Source organism: Chaetodon trifascialis, chromosome 17 (genome assembly GCF_039877785.1).
Source record: "Chaetodon trifascialis isolate fChaTrf1 chromosome 17, fChaTrf1.hap1, whole genome shotgun sequence".
Classification (NCBI taxonomy): Eukaryota; Metazoa; Chordata; class Actinopteri; order Chaetodontiformes; family Chaetodontidae; genus Chaetodon; species Chaetodon trifascialis.
In genome coordinates, this window is record NC_092072.1 from 13,255 (window position 1) to 32,564 (window position 19,310).

The 19,310-nt window shown below is 40.7% G+C and overlaps 1 protein-coding gene across 3 annotated transcripts; it reads right to left on the reverse strand.

The window, feature by feature from the left end:
* Positions 1 to 971: 971 nt before the first annotated feature.
* rnmt (RNA (guanine-7-) methyltransferase) lies at positions 972 to 10,770 on the reverse strand. Of its 3 annotated transcripts, none has more exons than XM_070985332.1 (11): positions 10,723 to 10,770; positions 9,915 to 10,057; positions 9,697 to 9,826; positions 8,416 to 8,541; positions 5,884 to 5,999; positions 5,494 to 5,675; positions 5,182 to 5,346; positions 4,756 to 4,873; positions 1,824 to 1,925; positions 1,689 to 1,722; positions 972 to 1,166 (listed from the first exon to the last, which is right to left on the reverse strand). In XM_070985332.1, exons 2-11 carry the CDS (start codon positions 10,050 to 10,052, stop codon positions 1,129 to 1,131), a joined length of 1,149 nt encoding a protein of 382 aa, XP_070841433.1. In that variant the 5' UTR covers positions 10,053 to 10,057; positions 10,723 to 10,770; the 3' UTR covers positions 972 to 1,128. The 3 variants fall into 3 exon arrangements, 2 of the variants coding, with proteins under 2 accessions (XP_070841433.1, XP_070841434.1); XM_070985333.1 differs by having other exon boundaries at positions 10,431 to 10,752; XR_011603245.1 differs by having other exon boundaries at positions 1,689 to 1,925; positions 10,723 to 10,765.
* Positions 10,771 to 19,310: the final 8,540 nt, after the last annotated feature.

Sequence of the window (19,310 nt, forward strand, 5' to 3'; positions counted from 1 at the left end):
TCTATAGAACCTTCCAGGGGAAAACCCGGCTAAAAAACACCGTAAATAGGCCTTAATATGTAGCGGAAGAAACACCCAATCTGGCAACGCCAGCCACCAGTGTCATACTGCCATGTGTGTCATCAAAATAAAAAACACCAAGTAGGCGACAAAGAAGCAACAAGACATCATATGATCATTTAAACAAGTTTTATGACAAGGTCGGTGACGATGGGAAAAATCCTACATTTCTATACAAACTTTGCCCAACGGGTTTCAAAAAGAAAATCTGCACTTCAGTCAAATCCACAGCAAACCTGAAATGGCACATTGAACTGAAGTACCCAGCTAACCAAGGTATGTGCAAGTAAATAAAAAATGGACTGAACGGACAGCAACAAAGCGTCCCTGTCCCTCAATGCTAATGTAAACCCTGGTTGGATAAGGATTCAAAATTGGACATGAAGATGAAATTTGACGCATAGTTGCAGTGTTAAAACTGATAAAATATTGCTGTCTGTGGTTCTATATGGGCTGTGGCAATAATTTTGAAAAAAAAATAGCTCGCAGCAACATGTGAAAAAACAAACAAACTATGAACTAGTTCATTTTTGGAACGGTGAACTTAGTTCAAAATTTTGAATTATGAATTATTAACTGAACTACTTTTAAAATCTGTGAACTGAACTTTGAACTAGTTCATGTAGAAAGTGAACTTTCCCAGCACTGCTGGCAATACCATGTTAGTCAGATGCACTGATGACAAAATTTTAAGTAAAAGAAGACACACACTCTACTCGTACCTTTACACTTATTTTCCCCAGTCCAACCACGCCGGTGTATAACAAACCAATCCAGACAGAGGAAGCTCCAAGAAAAATGTCTACGAGCTGTAGCTCTCAAGGATATTCTACACATCCCAGAGACCAACACGAAAAATGGAGATACTGTCATTCTCACTTTGTCCTGATGACAAAACAAGACAAGAGAAATCAACTTTAAATTTAGTTTTAATTCACACAGTTCGTACTTCATCAAAAAGTGACTTCAAAGTAAAACAGGTAAAACTGTACAAACACAAGATGGAGAACAAGTGATTTCATGAGAAGCAGGTGGATTCACAGACCAGAGAAGAGTATGTTTTCTGCATCAGGAGACCTTCTGAAAAACGAACACCAGGTAGATACCTGGACAAAAAACAGGACAGGTGAAGAATTGTGCTCATCATAAACATTTAACTGACTCAAGAATCCTGTCATTACAGTCAGCATGTGTAAATATCTGAAATCACTTGCTTATTGATCTACCTGTTGATACACTGATACTGGTTTCTTATACAAACCCCTTAACATCTCAGTCATTTTGATTTCATTGACTTCATATTTTATTTATTATCATTAGATGCATTAAACAATCTTTCTGTGACTGGACTGAAGCTTAACATTAACAGAAATATTTGCACTAGATAAAAATGTGGGATTTCCCAATCTTCAATAAAATTATGATACCTAATTACTTCAGATAATTTATTTTGTCTTCTCTCTCTCAGTTGCTGAACAGTGCATTAAGGTTTATTTTCATATTTAGTCTTAAATATTTTGTCCATTTCATCTTTTCTGTTGGCACTAATTAACACATCTAATTAGTAATTGTAAAACACGCTCAAGATGTTAATGTGAAAATGAATCCGTGAAGTTAAAGACACTTACTGGTTGCTTCCCACTCCGACCTGCTCAGCGTGCCCTGCACACAAACAAACACTGTTACACCGAACAGAAGCCAACCAGGCCCAAACAGACTGAACGAATGGGAATCAGACTCCAACTGTGTGCTGTCAGACTGACCAGGGGTAGTTTGACTCCTGCTCTGCCACAGTGCTCTTTAGCATGGCAGTACTCTCCACTGCTGTCTGAAGCCTGTTGACCTCCATCTTCACTGGGAAATGGCTGAAAATACAAGAAATGGTTCAAAGCATCTACTACATGTTAACTACACACACGTGACAAATTTAAGTTCAATCCTGAATTAATGCGTGCAGAAAAATAATTGATGGTGACACTTCCACACAGGTTCACTACGAGGTGCAATGAAGCAGTTAACATCCAGTCAGACTCTGTAGCAGGTAAAAAAAAAGGTGAACACAGGCCCAGTTGATTTTACCAATATGAAAAAGCAAAATGCGTCAGTGAATTTAAAAGAGCCATTAATTACATTTTCCATATACATTATTCTGTATAACACAAAATCACAACAAAGTTGTCACTGGACACTTTTCATACTGAGTAGGTTTAGACCAAACTCTTGAATGTACAGAGACTTACGGTTCCCCCATTGGCAAGAAGTTGGCCACAGCAGCCAGGAGAAATTCTTTCAAAAAATTCCTAATACTGGACCACAAGCCATTATGCAACAATTGATACACGAGATTTCTATCGGACAGTGCTGTAGCGACATTCAAGGAAGTGATTCCATCAGCATTTAATTCAATGCCATGTCTCAACATAACAAACAACACTATGCTAACTTCAGTCACTCTGTAATTGATCATCTGGTTGATCATGCCACAGGCTCACTGCATAAGACTCTCAACTCTATCCCCCCTGTAAAAAATAAGATAATAAAGAGGTGCTTAGCTCCATGTCATACCCCCCAGACCTGCAAATTACAGCAGACATCATAAAATCTTGAAAAGAAAGGAAATGGCATTCTACAAATACAGAAGAATTTCGTGTAGCCTGGCATGACAGTGTAATACACCGGACCAGTGCTACAAAACATTAAAGGACACATATTCTTCCATCCCCTGTGCAGCCTTGGGTCTCTCTAATCACTGTTTGTCCTTCTTCCAGCCTACAGGCAGAAACTGAACTCTGCTGCTAAGCCTGTAAAGACTGAAAAGATGAATCACTGATGCAATGCTGAACTACACGCCTGCTTTGACTGCTCTGATTGGAGTGTTTTTGAGGCTGCTGCAGCAGATCTGGATAAACTCACTGACACTGTGACATCTTACACTAGTTTTTGTGAGGACTTGCGTGCCAACTGAAACCTTCTGCACATACAACAACAATGAACCATGGTTCACAGCTAAACTGAGGCAGCTTTGCCACATTAAGGAGGCCTACAGAAGCACAGGCAGCGTCTTGTATAACCAAACCAGAAACACACTGACAAAGGAGATTAACCATTCACACCGCCCGCACCACTCTCATCCGTCTCCACCTGTTCATACAGATCTTCAACAAATCGCTAGAGCTGTGTGAATATAATCCTTCGATACACTCACGCTGACTCAGCTGAAAGACATTATAGACGCATCCCCTGCAATTTGCCTACTGTGCAAAAAGGTCAGTGGAAGATGCTGTTAACATGGGACTGAACTATATCTTGTAGCAGCTTGACCACTGAGTGATCTCATTTCTGGACTTCTGCTCTGCGTTCAACACCATCATCCCAGAAATCCTCCACTCTAAACTCCCCCAGTTCACTGAGGTGGAACAGCTGGTCCTCCGGTGCAGTCAGAACAACCAGGAGCTGAATACATTCAAAACTGGAGATGATGGTGGACTTCAGCAGAAGACCCTCAACGCTGCCCCCTATCACCATACTCAACAACACTGTTTCCACTGTGGAAACCTTCAGGTTTCTGGATTCCACTATCTCCAAGGACATAAGGTGGACTTCAAACAAAGCCTCAATACTCAAGAAGGCGCAATTGAGGATGCACTTCCTGCGTAAGATCTGGAATTTCAACCTGCCCCAACAGCTGCTAATCCAGTTCCACACAGGAATAATCCAGTGTGTTCCTCGGTCAAGAACAGACTGCGATGAAGTATAAGGACTTCTGAAAACATCACTGGTGCCAACCAGCCCTCCATTCAGTACGGACACAACTCTAGACTGAGGAACAGGCAGGAAGCATCACTGCAGACCCCTCACGTCCTGGAGACCACCTGTTCCAACTTCTGTCCTCTGGTCAGTGCTACGGATCATTGAACGCCAAAACCAGCAGACACAGAAACAGTTTGTTCCCAGCAGCCATCAGCCTGATGGACAGTTAGCAGTCAGACAGTGACACCAAAACATCCACTGATTGGACATTCATCATCCAACAATGAAGAGTTTTTAACATTCATCACTCACTGTCAACATAAATACCTGCACTCTGTAAATCTTATTGTATATATCGTGTATAACCACCATATTCATTGCAGGTTATTTCACATTTTTGCGCTATTTTTGATTTATTTTTCAGTCTTTTGTCCTTGTTAAGCTGTATGCCCTTTTTTCCCCTATGCAAGTACATTGAGTGCAACGTTTAAACTGGAGTCACATTACTTGTTTGTGTACACATACTGGCAAATAAAGACAATTCTGATTCCGGTTATGTTGTTTTTTCCTTTACCTTGTCACCTATCTCTACATGGAAATTCACACATTAAATACACAAAACAACACGCTAACTTAAATTTTACTACATGTTCACTACCCAGTCATTGCATCTTCATGTTAAACAAATGTTTAACTCAAGTTACTGCATATTAACTGCACAGTAATCTTGGGCGATTTATACATTGTTTCTTACATGTAAACAACAAAAACAGACACGTTCGATGTTCATGTGAACTACCCATTGATTTAACTTTAACTCACTTTTCACTGTGGTTTATGTTTAATACTACAGCAGCCAGGTAAACCAGGGTCACAAAATTGAGAACTAAAACTTTACTAACTCCAAAGCCAATGTTTACAATTGATTAATATTAACAGCTTTACCTCCAAAGCCATCATCTTCATCATGAGGCTGCGATGGTGCTCCTTCTTCACTTTCTCTTCAAAGAACTCAGAAAATCTCTGCTTCAACACCAGCCGCATGTTGTAACGCTTTGCCATGCTGACAAAACACAGAGACAATTGGAGCACAGCAGTCTTTAGGCTTGAGTCAATGAACGCTCTCTATGCAAGCAATTAAACATCTTTAGATGACAGTGAATGTACAGTATTTTCAGTCGTTATAAAGTAAACGCCTGACTGGACTGTGGTCATTCTCATTAGTAAGACATCTTCTGAACGGACCTCTGTCACATACACATCACAACAGCGTTGAAACGGCACTGACTTATTTTGTTTCACATTACCTCAGAAACATTTCTGAGATTCTGACGTCTCACTTAAGTCTTAAAATGAAAAATAAAATCTTACTGTTCAAAAAGGGGGAAGTAGACGAGAAACTCTGGAACATTGACAACATCTTCAAGGGTGAAGTGATACTGACATCTGAACAGAGGATAGAAACCTTTGGACTGAAAGGAAACTTTGAAAACCTCGTTACCAAACGAGAGACAATCCGATGCCTCCAAACGTTTACTGGCAAGGAGGAACAGGAGCAGAAGAAGAAAAAAGCAGAGAGGAGAGGCATAATCATTGTTATTTTAAACCAATCTTTGTTTCCTTATAGACAATCAGTCACATAAGCATCTCAAGCATCTTAAAACATCATCAGTCAGTTCTTACACGAGTTCAAAGGCGTCTGGTGTGGTTCCGATGAAGAAACCTCCGGGTTTCAGACGCTCACAGGCATTCCTCAGCATCATATCAGCCTTCTGTTCACTCTCAAATGAGTAATGATACACAAACTGACAGCTGCAGATGTCAAACATCAGCTCAGAGTCGTCCAGCTTCTCTGACAAAACCTCCTGTACACACAGAGTTACAGTAACATTTCTATTAATTGAAAGTGACTGACAAAGTTTGACAAGAAAGTACTGCAACACAAAGAAAATCTTTATCATCAAAAGAAATGTTTTGTATAAACTGTGACTCCACCCTCACCCTGAGACAAACCCCTAACTACTGAGAGTCACTGTCTGAGGCAATGAAGGAATGTAGGTGTTGCAGTTTTACCTTGGTACAGTCTGCAGTGATAAATTGAGCGGTGAAGATTTTCTCATTAACGTGACTTTTCTTCTTCATGTCTTCGTACCGACTCTGACACTGCTCCACCGACACTCCTGCTATATCTGAAATAAACACATTATTGATTATTAAGTAATGTCCTGTACAACGTGTGCAGATAATTAACATTAAACCCAATTACGGTACATGTAACTACAAGTTACATGAAGGGTTACGGTTAGGTTTGGATGAGGGCGCAGTGCTCTTGGGGGAGCACTCCGAGGGGCACGGGCTCTCGGGGGCTCAGAGGATCTTTGATCCTTGGAAATACTTAAAAGACTGGCCCAGTTTGATGTAGAATAAAATGTGCTTGGTGGATTGGGCCACGGTGCAGGCCGCCACGGGACCTTGTGTGTTTATCAAAGTCCCCCTTCTCTCTCCAGGGTCCCTGCTGTAACCTTTAAGGCTGTCATTACTTAAAAGAGAGCAAGCTTTGTACAATATAATAAAAGAATAAATAATAATAAGTGCTAAGATATGAATGTAAGGAGTCAGACATAAAACAAGAGGGGTTAGTAAAACATAAGTGCTAAAAACATAAAATAAGTGCTTTCAAACAAGTGCTGTTAAAAATCACACAATATATGCAAGTGCTAAAAAACGACCGTTAATTAAGAGAAAAACACACATATATACACACACACAGGGTTAAGAATAAAATCATGCATAATACTATTGTTCTTTGTCTAAAACCTTACATTTGAAAAAAAAAAACAAATTCTAAAAGAAGCTTGCTCTTCACTAAAAGGTGTTTTAATGATAACAGTAAAAATGACACCAAGTTTCCCAAAGTTTTGTAAAACACCTTTTATTAATAGCAGGGATTAATTAGGGCTCATGCTGCGGCGAGAGGCCTCTTTATGAGGAAGTGATCCTTTTGTAAATTTCAATAAGAACTAATAAGAATGATATATATATATATATATATATATATAAAAAAAGAGGAAAATGAAAACTATGCTTAAGAATGTGTACCTATATAAATAAACACACACACGCACGCACGCACGCACACACACACACACACACACACACACACACACACACACACACACACACACGATACATTTCAGCACCCCTACACATACATATCTGCACACATTCACACATCTAATCTATACACATATATGCATTAATGTAAGTGAAATAAATATATCAATAATAGGTAATTAAAATCATTTAAGAAAAGAAGTTGAAAGGTTAGCAAGGATAAAATGACAGTAAAAGTAGGTGGAAAACAGGACATATAAAGAAGGTTTCATTCGTGGATCGCTGCCCTGTCAGAAACCTGTGGGAGGAGAGACCCTGGAAAGTAAGGAGGGGAGCACTTCTAGTAAATGCTGTAAAAAGGGTTTGTTATCAAGTGGAAATGGACTCATCAGCCATACTTTTCATTTAACCCGGTGGGATCTATGGTCTTTAGTAGATGAATCCATTTCCTCTCCGCCGCCTGTCTCTGGCCCGTGGTCCAATCCCCTCCCCCTCTGCTCTGGGCATTGTGTTGGCCATGGAGTTTAAAATGTGCATACAGGACACTGGTGCCACTCCCGTTGTTCATGATGTAAAAATGTTGTTTTATCTTAGTTACAATAGAATGTCTAGTCTGCCCCACATTAGGGTTGGGGTTAGGTCATCCAGGGGATGTTTCAGAAACTTATGTGGACATATCCTGTATTTTGTGATGGCTGGTTGTCAATGGTTGTGTCACGTGCTTGATGAAGGCCCAGTTTGGGTAACCACATGTTCTGACAGATCAAGGTTGAGGGTGTGGTTAAAACAGTGAATGGGTTCGTGTACAGAAGCCAATCCAATCTAATGATGAGATAACTGTTTATCATTGATGTCTACATGAATATTGAAATTACCTACAATGATTATCTGTTGACTAAACCTGATGAAAACTCAGGAAATTGAGATAGAAATTCAGAATTTAGACAGCAATCATGATGCACTACAGCTAAATAAGCTGTAGTGTTTTCCAAGTTTGGTGTGAAAGACTGAGAACGAGGCTTTCGAATGAATTATATTCAAGTTTACCTTCATGGTTGATTAATGGACTTAAATCAAAAGGGACAGGATTAGTCCCAAGCAGGGCTGGCTTTGTTCCAGTCAGACCCAGTCTTCCCCAGGGTCAGCCAAATATCTACAAGTTGGCCAATTATCTAACCTTGAGGACGTTCTTATTGGACGTCGTCCTTGTTATGTCCCCAGGGAGTTAGCGTCAGTCATTCTCACAGAGGTGTACCATCCACCACACGCCAATACCAACCACAGCCCAGGCCAGCTGTGCGGAGTGATCGACAGGACCGAGACCCCACGGCCAGAGGCTGCTTTCACTGTGGATGGGGACTTCAACGACACCAACCTGCCAAAAGTCCGGCTGAGATGACCAACATCCCCGCTGTTCTACGAGTGGCGGTAGCACACTCGATCACGTGGACACTGGCGCTTTGGTTACAACTGCTCAGTTATATTGAATACCTGCACAGACCAGGTGACTGATCCCTCCTCTCCGCCACTTCAGCAGGTCTCCTCCTTTCCCACAGCCGAGGTCCAACACAGACACCGGCTGAGAATGTTTCCCTCGCAACTGCTCGAGGATCTCACCTGTCAGTCAAATGAACAGCCAATCAAATTAAGTATTTCCAGGCATCTTCAGGTTTATTCAAGTGTTTCAAGAGTTGGGATGTGCAGCCCACACCACCCTTCAGTCCCCTGCCCCACCTGACTAGTCAGGAATTACTGATTTCATTCATTCACTTTTCATGAGATATACTGTATATATAAATCAAGAAATAAACTTGACTCTTAAGGTTGAAATTAAATCCCTTGATGACCCACAGTTCAAATACTATATTTCTGAATGTTGCTGTTATTTTTTAAAAAAAGTTTATACTGTTTATCTTTTCATTGTTCATCTTTCAAAGACTGCGCATCATTCGCTCCAGCTGTAGCACGCAAGCAGTGTTCCCTCTACATTCACTGAGGAGCGGCAGGCTGCCATTCACTTTCTGCTTGGAATTATAGGGCTGCATCTTGGAAAACATGAAAGGAAAACCGGGCAAACACGAGGGATTCCAGTCAAATATTATCTGATTATGGATCCTATTTTCCCCAAGTTATTTGTGCCCAAGTGAGTAATGGAGACATTCTTTTCATTCTTTTCTGCTTTTGTATATTACTGTCATCTGATATTTTCACTCCTCCGGTTTGATTAGTTTATTGTATCTCTGCACTTCTATTTTGTTTGTTTGTTCTATCTTTAAGTAGCTTTTGACTCATGAGAAAAAAATCCTAAGATTGCACATTTGAAGTGATCTGTAAAGTGAAGTCATCAGTCAGGAAATGCTGTCATACTTTTAAATGTATAATAACACTGATGGATGGTGTTCATCATGTCCATCTCTTTGTCATCCACTTCTTCTGTCTGCCATGAGAAACACTGACACCACTGGAATTGGAGTCCAGCCGGCTCTGAGCTGATCGACTTCAGACCTGCTCTCCCTGTAGTGATATACTCTGGTCTATTTTCAAGGAAAGACACGTCGCCATCTCAAACAAGCTCCTTGAATGTGATCAAGTGTCTTCTCTGGGCTGCTGTAATACACAGAAATACACAAAACACCTTCTGCTCTCTGACTGGGTGATCAACAGGTGTTCAGAGTGACACACTGATAGTGATGTCCATCTGGTATTGATAACTGCTAAGTGATCAATGAGGACAGAGAGACTGATTGATAGTTTTGATTACTGATCAGTTACCAATCAGGACGCTCTTCAGCCAGTTGTTGAAGTTCCTCATGAAGAAGATTCTGCTTCGACTTCGCGCAGCCAGACCAACTTCCTGCAGGCTGTTATAGTGACTCGCCACCTTCACGCTGTGATCAGTCGCCTGACGGATCAATGACACGTCATAAATAACTTCAGGCTATCCACAATATATCAGATTAGAATGACGGATAATCAATCAGTAAACATACCAGCTTTTTAGTGAGTGGGACCTCCTCTTCCTCATGCTTCCTCTTCATGTTCACCTTCTGTCCTCCTCCTCTTCCTCCTTCCTCCCTCTCCTCTCCCTCCTTCACTGATTCTGCCGTGGCAGACTGAAGCTCCATCATTTACACTGAAAACACAGGAAGAGATCTGTAGATGATCCAGGAACACAGAACATGACTCGGTGAGTATCGGGTTTATATTATAAATGTTTCAGACGTTTTGCTTCAGTTTTACAGGAAAATAGACTTCCGTGATGAGGAGCAGCTGGTTAGCTGACAGCAGCATCAGTAAACATCAGAAATAACATTTTTTCAGCTCACAAAAGCAGTCATGAAAGTCATTTACTTTTACTCCCACTTCTATAAATGTGACCTCGACACAAACACAACAAAAGCAGATCCTGATCATTCAAACAGGATTAACTGGTCCGACTGGTCGCCGTTACTGGGGGGGGGGGGGGGGGGGGGCGGGGGGGTACTGTTCGCATTTAATTGACTTACAAAGTAAAGAAAGCTGAATTCAGTTAAAGCATCAGGAAACACAAAAACATCTTCCCTGTTTTCCTCTGTTCGAACTGTTCTGTTCTGTGATAGCGGCTAGCCTGTTAGTTAGCAGGCTAACAGGCTAGCCGCTCCTGAAGTTAAATAAAACAGTAAAGTCGATCTCAGACGAAACGAAACCAGCTGAAAAAACGTCTGGATTCCAGCCTGTCTGCTGATAATAAACAAACAACTAAACACACCGTTAACATGACAAATAGCTTAAAAGTTCAATAACAAACAACAAACTCACGGCGGCAGGCAGGACGCGTGCGCTCTGGGCAGCTTCCGGTTGTGCTGCGTCATATTTCTGCGACACATCAGAGACGGTCGATATAAAGAAAAAAATAGGTTATTAGCAGGGAAATTTGTTCAGTGTGCGATCTGATTGACACATTGATTATCAATAGTCTTCAGTCGTTCAGTTATCACTATTCTGTGGACTTCAGATTCAGACGAACTGTGTTTAATGTTAAATGGGCCGTTTTAAAGTGTAGATGTAGTGACAGTAAAGCTCCAGCAGGTGGAACTGTGAATCTGTCATCGTCTGCAGTCAAATTTATTTAAAGATGTCAGGAGTAAGAATAGATAACGTTAACTGCACTGCATTTATTTGGTGATTTCAATCTGCGCTCGCTCTCTCTCTCTCTCTCTCTCTCTCTCTCTCTCTCTCTCTCTCTCTCTCTCTCGCTCTCTCTCTCTCTCTCCCTCTCTCTCTCTCTCTCTCTCTCTCTCTCTCTCTCCTTTGTGTTTACTGTAACCGTTGAGCTGACCTCAGAAATGAGAAAATCATTTGACTTCTCATTTTTTATGAATCCAGATTTCATCATTTTTCATGGCAGAGAAATGTTTTAGGTCAAACCATGACGACAGAAAGTCTGTTTATAGATTGTGTCCACCAGACACCATATTGACAGTGAACCTGGTTCCGATGACTGAAGTCTGGAGGTTTAGATTCAGGCTGATTAATAATATCACATATCTGACACTCTGCAGAAATATTAAATAAACTTTGTATCAAAGATTTTGAAAAATGTGTCGTATCCTTAAAATGTGACCAAACAGAAGCCATAGAAATAAAATCGTTATGTCCAGTCGTCGTATTCTTGCGGAAAATTTAATAAACACTGAATGTAAACAGAAACTTTGTTTATCTCAGTGACAATCAATAACAAAGTTTTAATGAAAAGCTCAACAGAAAGTGAATAGTTGTTTTTTCTCTAATTTTTTGAATGTGAACACTGAATGGTAAGTTTAATGTCAAAGCAGCGTTCAAGAGGTTGAACATGTTTGTAAAATTAACCTCATTATTAACTGGACTTCCCATTCAGACTGACTGTGTCTCATCTATGTGTGCATGTTTCCAAAATTTTAAACCGAACCTTACAGTAATTAAAAAAATAAAATAAAGTCAAATAAGTCGGCTTGGTTCTGCACACACTGATAGAGTCTGCAATGATGTGACGTTTAGTGTCGTTATTTCAGGCGGGATGAGTTGATGCAGACAGATACGGTGTGCTTCAGTTTCAGGATCAGCTGGTCCTGGATCTGGTTCATACAGTGATCCTGTCTGGTATGTTTGAAATTCATCCCGCTGATGGAGACTGAGAGATGAGACTTATTACTCTGCTGGCAGACGCTCTGGCTCACTGCCATCCAGCCAAACATTTGCAGCCTCATGTTAAAGATCAGTTACTATCAAGAAAACTAATAACTGTCTGAATTCTTTCCTTTATTGAAAATAACCAAAACATCTCAGAGGACATGTCCTACTAAGGTCATCCTATCAGGAAAAATAAAAAATAAAAGAGCAAGCTCAAACTTGAAACAGTCTGACCTTTGACCTCACAGCCAGCTGCTTCAGATGTAGATCAGATCTGACATCAGGCAGGCAGGCAGGCAGTTTCAGTGATTTCTACTATTATTATTGATTCATCTATCGACTACTTTCTTGATTAGGCGATTAGATGTCATGTCTATAACACATCATAAAACAGTGAAAAGGGTCCATTTCAGTTTCCCAGGGTCCAAAGTCACATCTTCAGAAGTCTTGTCTGATCAACATCTGACAACAGAGAGATTCAATTTACTGAGACAGAAAACAACGCCAAAATGAACATTTCTGGCTTTGTACAAACTGACACCAGAGAATGGAATACACTATTAGTCAGTTGGTGGCACGGTGGCACGGTGGCATCACTGTCGCCTCACAGCTAGAAGGTCCCGGTCCCGACAGGGGGCGTGTCCTCCACCATGCCTTCGGTGCCTGCTGCTCGAGGAAAGGGACCTTTCTGTGTGGAGTTTGCATGTTCTCCTGGGGTTTCCTCTTTAGAAAATACCCCACTAAAAACATGCAAGAAGACCACCACCTGACCAGTGGTGACAAAGGAAACTGGGTCCCCGGGCGCCGGTCGGATGGCAGCCCACCGCTCCTGGTCTGCCGCAGAGGATGGACAACCAGGATGGGTTAAATGCGGAGGACAAATTTCACTAACTGCATGGCGTGTGCGTGTGCGTGTGTTGTGTGACTAATAAAGGGGATTGTCCCTCTGATTCTTCTTCTTCATCAGTTATTAAAATATGTGATACATAACATGTATTTTTTGACCTGGTTCTGTTTTTGTTTTCTTTGTTCTGTTTGTTTGAAAATCTGATGATACAGATCAGCTGGTAACACTAAATCCAAGTTCAGTGCCTGAAGGTGGTGCTTTCAATCTTGAGTGGTCAAGCAGAAGACACTGAACCACAACAAGAACAATCACAGAAAAAAAAAACAGCCATTATTTTACTGCTGAAGCTGGATGGGAATCAACCAGGATCTCCATAGTTCTGATGGGAGACTTCAACACTCGTGGGGGTGGGGGGTAAACCCCTCATTTTTACTCTTGCTTTCTGTAACAACTAAACTTTGCCGGTGTGGATCAATAAAATTTGATTTTATCTTTTCTTAAAATATTTTGATTTTGAACTTGAAAGGGTCTGAAAATCACATCATTGTCCACTCTAAAAGTGAAAGTGAGAGCTGCGTCCATATTCTCAGCACAAAGTCAAACACGTTTTCCGAGGGTGCAAGCCTCCACCAAGGTTTCCGCTTTTCTCTCATCCTGTTTGCGATATACATAATCAGGATCTCAAGGCTCAGTGGAGGTAAGGAAAATGGTTTGAGGACCTTGGAATTTCATCTCTGCCTTTTATGGATGATGTGGTTGTGTTGACTTCATCAGACCATGACCTTCAGAACACACTGGGGCAGTTTGAATCACAGTGTGAAGCAGCTGCTATGAGAGTCAGCACCTCCAAATCTGAGACCATGATTCTCTGCTGGGAAGTGATGGATTGCTCCCTCTAGGTTGGGAGTGAGTTGCTGGCCCGAGTGAAGAAGTTGAAGGTATCTTGGTATCTCATTCACAAGTGACAGTGAAAATGGAGGGTGAGATCAGCAGGTGGATTGGTGTGGTGTCAGTGGTAATGCAGGCATTGTACTGGAACATTATTGTGAAGAGAGGACTGAGCCAGAAGACAAAGTTTTTGATTTACCACTTTATGTTCTAACCCTCACTCATGGTTAAGAAAAAAAAAAAGTGCTTTTATATTGAAGGGGTTTTTATTACTTTTTTTAGATTAGATTAGATTCAATTTTACTGTCATCGTCAGAGTGCAACACAGCGACAACAAAATGCAGTTTAGCATCTAACCAGAAGTGCAAATAGTCATAATATCAAAAAAATATCTAAATACATGTAAGTAGTGCAAGTGGCATGAAGTATAAACACAATTACAATTTGTCATTTGGCAGATTCTTTAATCCAAAGCGACATACATATGAGATTTTCATCATAGAGTGGTTGCCAGACCAGAAAAGTGCAATATAAATACAGTCCATTTACGATTTATCCATTTCTAAAGGTTCTAGTTTATACACTGTGTGTTAAACCAACTCACATTAACAGTGATGGCTTCAGGTATAAAACGTATTCACAGGTGTTCAGAGATGTTATTTTACAGTCGTCCTGTGTTTCCATCCTTCCCCCTGTGGGACTCCCTCAGACAGACAGAGATGGAGGGATGGATGGATTAAAGGATGGGTGGACTGATTAATGGATGGAAGCTCTATAAACATGTAAATCTGACCTTACTGTGTTTCAAAGCTCCAGCATTGGCTGAATGAAGCAGCGCTGCTTTAAAAAGCTTCTTCAGCCGTTCAGCCGACTCTCCACTTACACAGAAAGACGTTTTTAGACAGAAGAGGCTTTGATACTCAAATACCACACAATCCCCCAAACCACCCTACAATCCCTGCCCCCCCCACCACCACCATTATCTTTGGGTGTGTGTGAGGGGATCTCCGGGGACAGAAGCCATTCTGCTTGCTTTTTTATTACAACAGTAACCCCCCCACACACACACCCACACACACACCCACACACACACACACACACACACACACACACACACACACTTTTATTACCTGCATCTCTCCACAATGACAAGATTTTCTGCTTGCTTTTACTACAGTAAAAAATAATGATAATTATTAGTGCTGTCAATCGATTAAAATATTTAATCGCGATTAAATATTTTAATTGACATAAATGTCACAGTTAACTCGCAAATTAATTGCACATTTTTATCTATTCTAAATGTCCCATTAATTATCATTTTAAAGCTCTTATCAACATGGAAAAGTGGATGGGCTTGCTTTGTGCAAATGTTTTTTATTGAAAACAACATGTAGTGTTTTCCATCCATCCATTATCTATACTGCCTATCGGGGGACTGGAGCCTATCCCAGCTACAATGGGCGAGAGGCGGGGTACACCCTGAACCAGTCGCCAGCCGATTGCAGGGCCACATGCAAGGACAAACAAACATTCACACTCACACTCACACCTACGGACAATTTAGAGTCATCAATTAACCTAATGAGCATGTTTTTGGTCTGTGGGAGGAAGCCGGAGAGAAGCCACGCATGCAGGGGAAGAACATGCAAACTTCACACAGAAAGGTCCCGTCTGACCTGGGGATCGAACCGGCAACCTTCTTGCTGTGAGGCACGCGCACTACCTGCTGCGCCACCGTGCAGCCGTGTAGTGTTTTATTTCACACTAACATTCTCACTTTGAGCAGTCATTCACATCTGAATGAATCAAATCTCACAGTTTAACGCTGTCAATAAACAGATGACAAATAAATGAATGCTTGGTTAGAAAAAAGCCCTTCAACAGCCTTTTCTAAGGGATCAAAACAGGGAGATACAAGATAAAGTTAAGTGCACTTCATTGTAAAGTAGGACTCAGCCTGTAGTGCAGTTAAACCACGGCTGAAACTTTCCTTTAAGTTTCCTCTGAACATCCCAGCAGTCAGACTGTGATGCTGTGTTTGTTCAGCAGAGGCTCATCAGCCTCTTCTTTCTCTCCAGAAACAGTGAACATCACTTGTCTCTGGCTGCAGTCAGCTTGTTCTTAGTTGCTGTATCCATCTGTCTCTGTCCAAACTTTGCTCTTGTCAGTCGATCCATCTGCAACTTTTTGAAACTAAACTTTCTATTCAGAATCTTGTTCGCGTCCATTTCAGCGTTTCGCGCCTGACATCCGCCGACACTTTGACAGCTAGCGAGCAGGCGAGACCCAAACATGCGTGGGGCGTGTCCATTGTTTTGTTTCCAGTTTACAATCAGATCCTGTAGTTTTTCTAACATTACTAGCAGTGGACACAGCTTCTAAAAAACTATAAGTTCACGAGGTCACAAAGAACGTTAATAGCGCAATAAAAAAAAATGACGCCGTTAAAATTTATTTGCGTTAACGCCTTAATAACGCAATAGTTTTGACAGCACTGATAATTATCTGTTAATGTAAGTACATTTGTATATATTTTATTTCTAAGGTTTTTTATTGCAGATGTGTGTGTCTATCATTTCCATAGTCTGCTTTCACCGTGCTGTTTTTTGAATATTAGTTGTGATGTGTTACTAAATTCTATAAATAATCAAAATAATACCAAAATAACAAGAACATGAAATAAATAAATAAATCTTAATGACATACACATATTATGAGCCAGAGGAAACAGGTGGATTTTTAGCCTGGATTTAAAACATTTGATGGTTTGGGGATGCTCAAACATGTAGAGAGAGGCAGTTCCACAAATTTTGGATATTGTTAGTAGAAGTGTGTGTGCATTTTGCCGCATCTTAAGGCAGGACAGATCACTCTGGCTGCCTCTGACACATCATGCATTGCAGTAATACAGGCAAGAAGAAATAAAAGCATGGATTATTTTCTCAAAATCTCTGAACAAAAACTTGCTTGATGTTGCTTAAAAACTTTTAGATGACTCCAAGATTCTTCACGGGAGTTGACATAACCAGAGTCTTGGGTCACAAGCTACATTTTTAGCAACACCTGGAGATCCAAACATTAGACTTATGGTTTTACTCTCGTTTAGCTATCATTAGTCATCATTTAGGCAGTCAAACAGGTATTTTAGCATATCAGAGCTGCTAGGCCTCAAAGGCAGATACAACTGTGTGTCATCAGCATAACAGTGATACAATACTGTACTTTTTCATCCCCTGGCTGAGCATTAACATTTACAGAGAAAATAAAATACTGCGAAGCACTGAGAGGAGGGTGGGGCAGAACGATGATCCACAAAAGGAAAGTGAAAAGGTTCTCTTCTCTTGGAAAGAAGCAGGCTATTTAAGTGAGGGGCTTGAAATGCCCACCCAGTGCTGTGCTTTGCACAGAAAACAGATTGAGTAATATCAGAAAGGTAATTTTCTTTTTAAAAAAGACTGAAGTTACTAGAAGACAACCTTTTCAAGAATCTTGGAAATGAATGAAGTTTTGGAATTGGCCTATGATTTTGACTTTTAATGAGTGGCTGCATGATTGCATTTTTTTTTTTTAAAAAAAGCCAATACTAGACCAGAAATAAGCTCATTTTGATAGACAAAATGGGGGACCAGCAGCGTCAGATCCCTCTTTCATGACCAAGGGAAGAATAGGGTCAAGTAGGTAAGAGGAAGGTTTTAAGTGAAAGACAACTTTGCTTACGTGGGAGAAGAAGATAAGGTAAAAGTTATTTAAGGATGCTGTGTGCACTCAAGAAACTCCTACACGGGCACCTTTGGAACATGCATGACTCTGGATAGCAGATATTTTGCTGACAACCTATCACGGCATTGTGAGGATGTGTTACTGCAGTTATTGTCAGTGGGGGTTTTATCAAGGCATTTGTTGTGTTTCGCAACCAAATCTCAAAATGATCTCATGTTCTCACAGATTTAACATTTTTTTAAAAATGTTATGTAATGTTTAAACATCTCATAGGTATACTTGTAGCCAAACTTTCTTCCACTTTCTTTCTGTCATGATAATTTCTGTTCATGACAACGATCTACATGTCACATTACACATCCAGAACCGGTATCGGCCAGAACAGTCTCAGAGCACAGTAAGTCAACATTTACTGGCTCAGTTTCACAATGGAAAGATAAGGATAATAAGTATAGTTTTTTCATACTATTGAAGGTTGGAAAATATATAACGCAGTACATGAATATGGAATACTGCCCACGATAACTTGCACAGATGTAATAATATTAGTATGTAATGAGATGCAGTGGTGCAAAAAGTAGGTTTGTGGTATGAAACAACATCAACATAGTGCAGCATTAAATGATGCTGGAGCTGAACAGTCCAACAGCTGCTGGACTAAATGATCTGTGTCCAACACAGACTCAGTCACAAAAATCATTCTGTTTCAGCCAAATGCTATCTTCCCATTTTTATGTTATCAACAACTGTCTATCATCCCACAGAGAGCCTCTGTCCTTTTTCAGACTGAGATTTCTGACAGGTGAGGACACATGTGGTGCCTCATAAATATCAAATATCAATAAAATTGGTACTGATTATATATAAGTAGTAGTAGAAAAACTCATTTTAGAAGTTTATGACCAAGTGGGAATTTTTGTGAGGCAATCAAGACAGATTTCCTAATCTGAGATACTTCATATACAGGACCTGGTTCAGGTTTTCCAGGTGAAGTGTCATTGTTCTGCTCTGATTGTTCCCCAGGTTCTATCAGAGGGATCTGAGTCTGGAGGACTCAGTGTTCTGATGAAACTTGACCTGCTCCTAATGTTCAGACTCACTGTGGAAGTTTGTTAAAGGGGGATTCCCTGAACTGTGAGGACGTCAGGAAACTCCACAAAGACTCAGTTTGTGTGTGTGTGTGTGTGTGTGTGTGTGTGTGTGTGTGTGTGTGTGTGTGTGTGTGTGTGTGTGTGTGTGTGTGTGTGTGTGTGTGTGTGTTGTACTGCATGTCTGTCATTGTGAGGAAGTTTACACTGAGATGAGCACATTTCTATTATTGGAGGACTTTTCTGTTGTTTCTGCTGTACATTTCTGTAATTTAAGAAATGTCCTCATCCCATAGAAACATTCTCAAAGGAGAAGACATTTAATCAGTGTTAAAGTATTTCCACATTGGGAGGGTTAGGGTCAGCTGTCAGCTGTGCAGGACTAGAGAGAATGGCAAACATGTCAACAACATGTTAGGAACATGCCAACAACATGTCAACATGCTAACCAGGCTCCCCTTTGTCTTTGTCTGCTTTGGTTTATTTAGTTTATTTTCAGCGTCCTCACAAATCCAAAAATACTAACCTGTGTGGGCTTCTTCTCCACCTCAGCTGAACTGCTGAACTGAACACACACACTGTCTGTCTGTCCTCAGTCTCTCTCTCTCTCTCTCTCTCTCTCTCTCTCTCTCTCTCTCTCTCTCTTCTCCCTGCTGACATTTCGGCAGATATATAAATCACCATCCCAGATG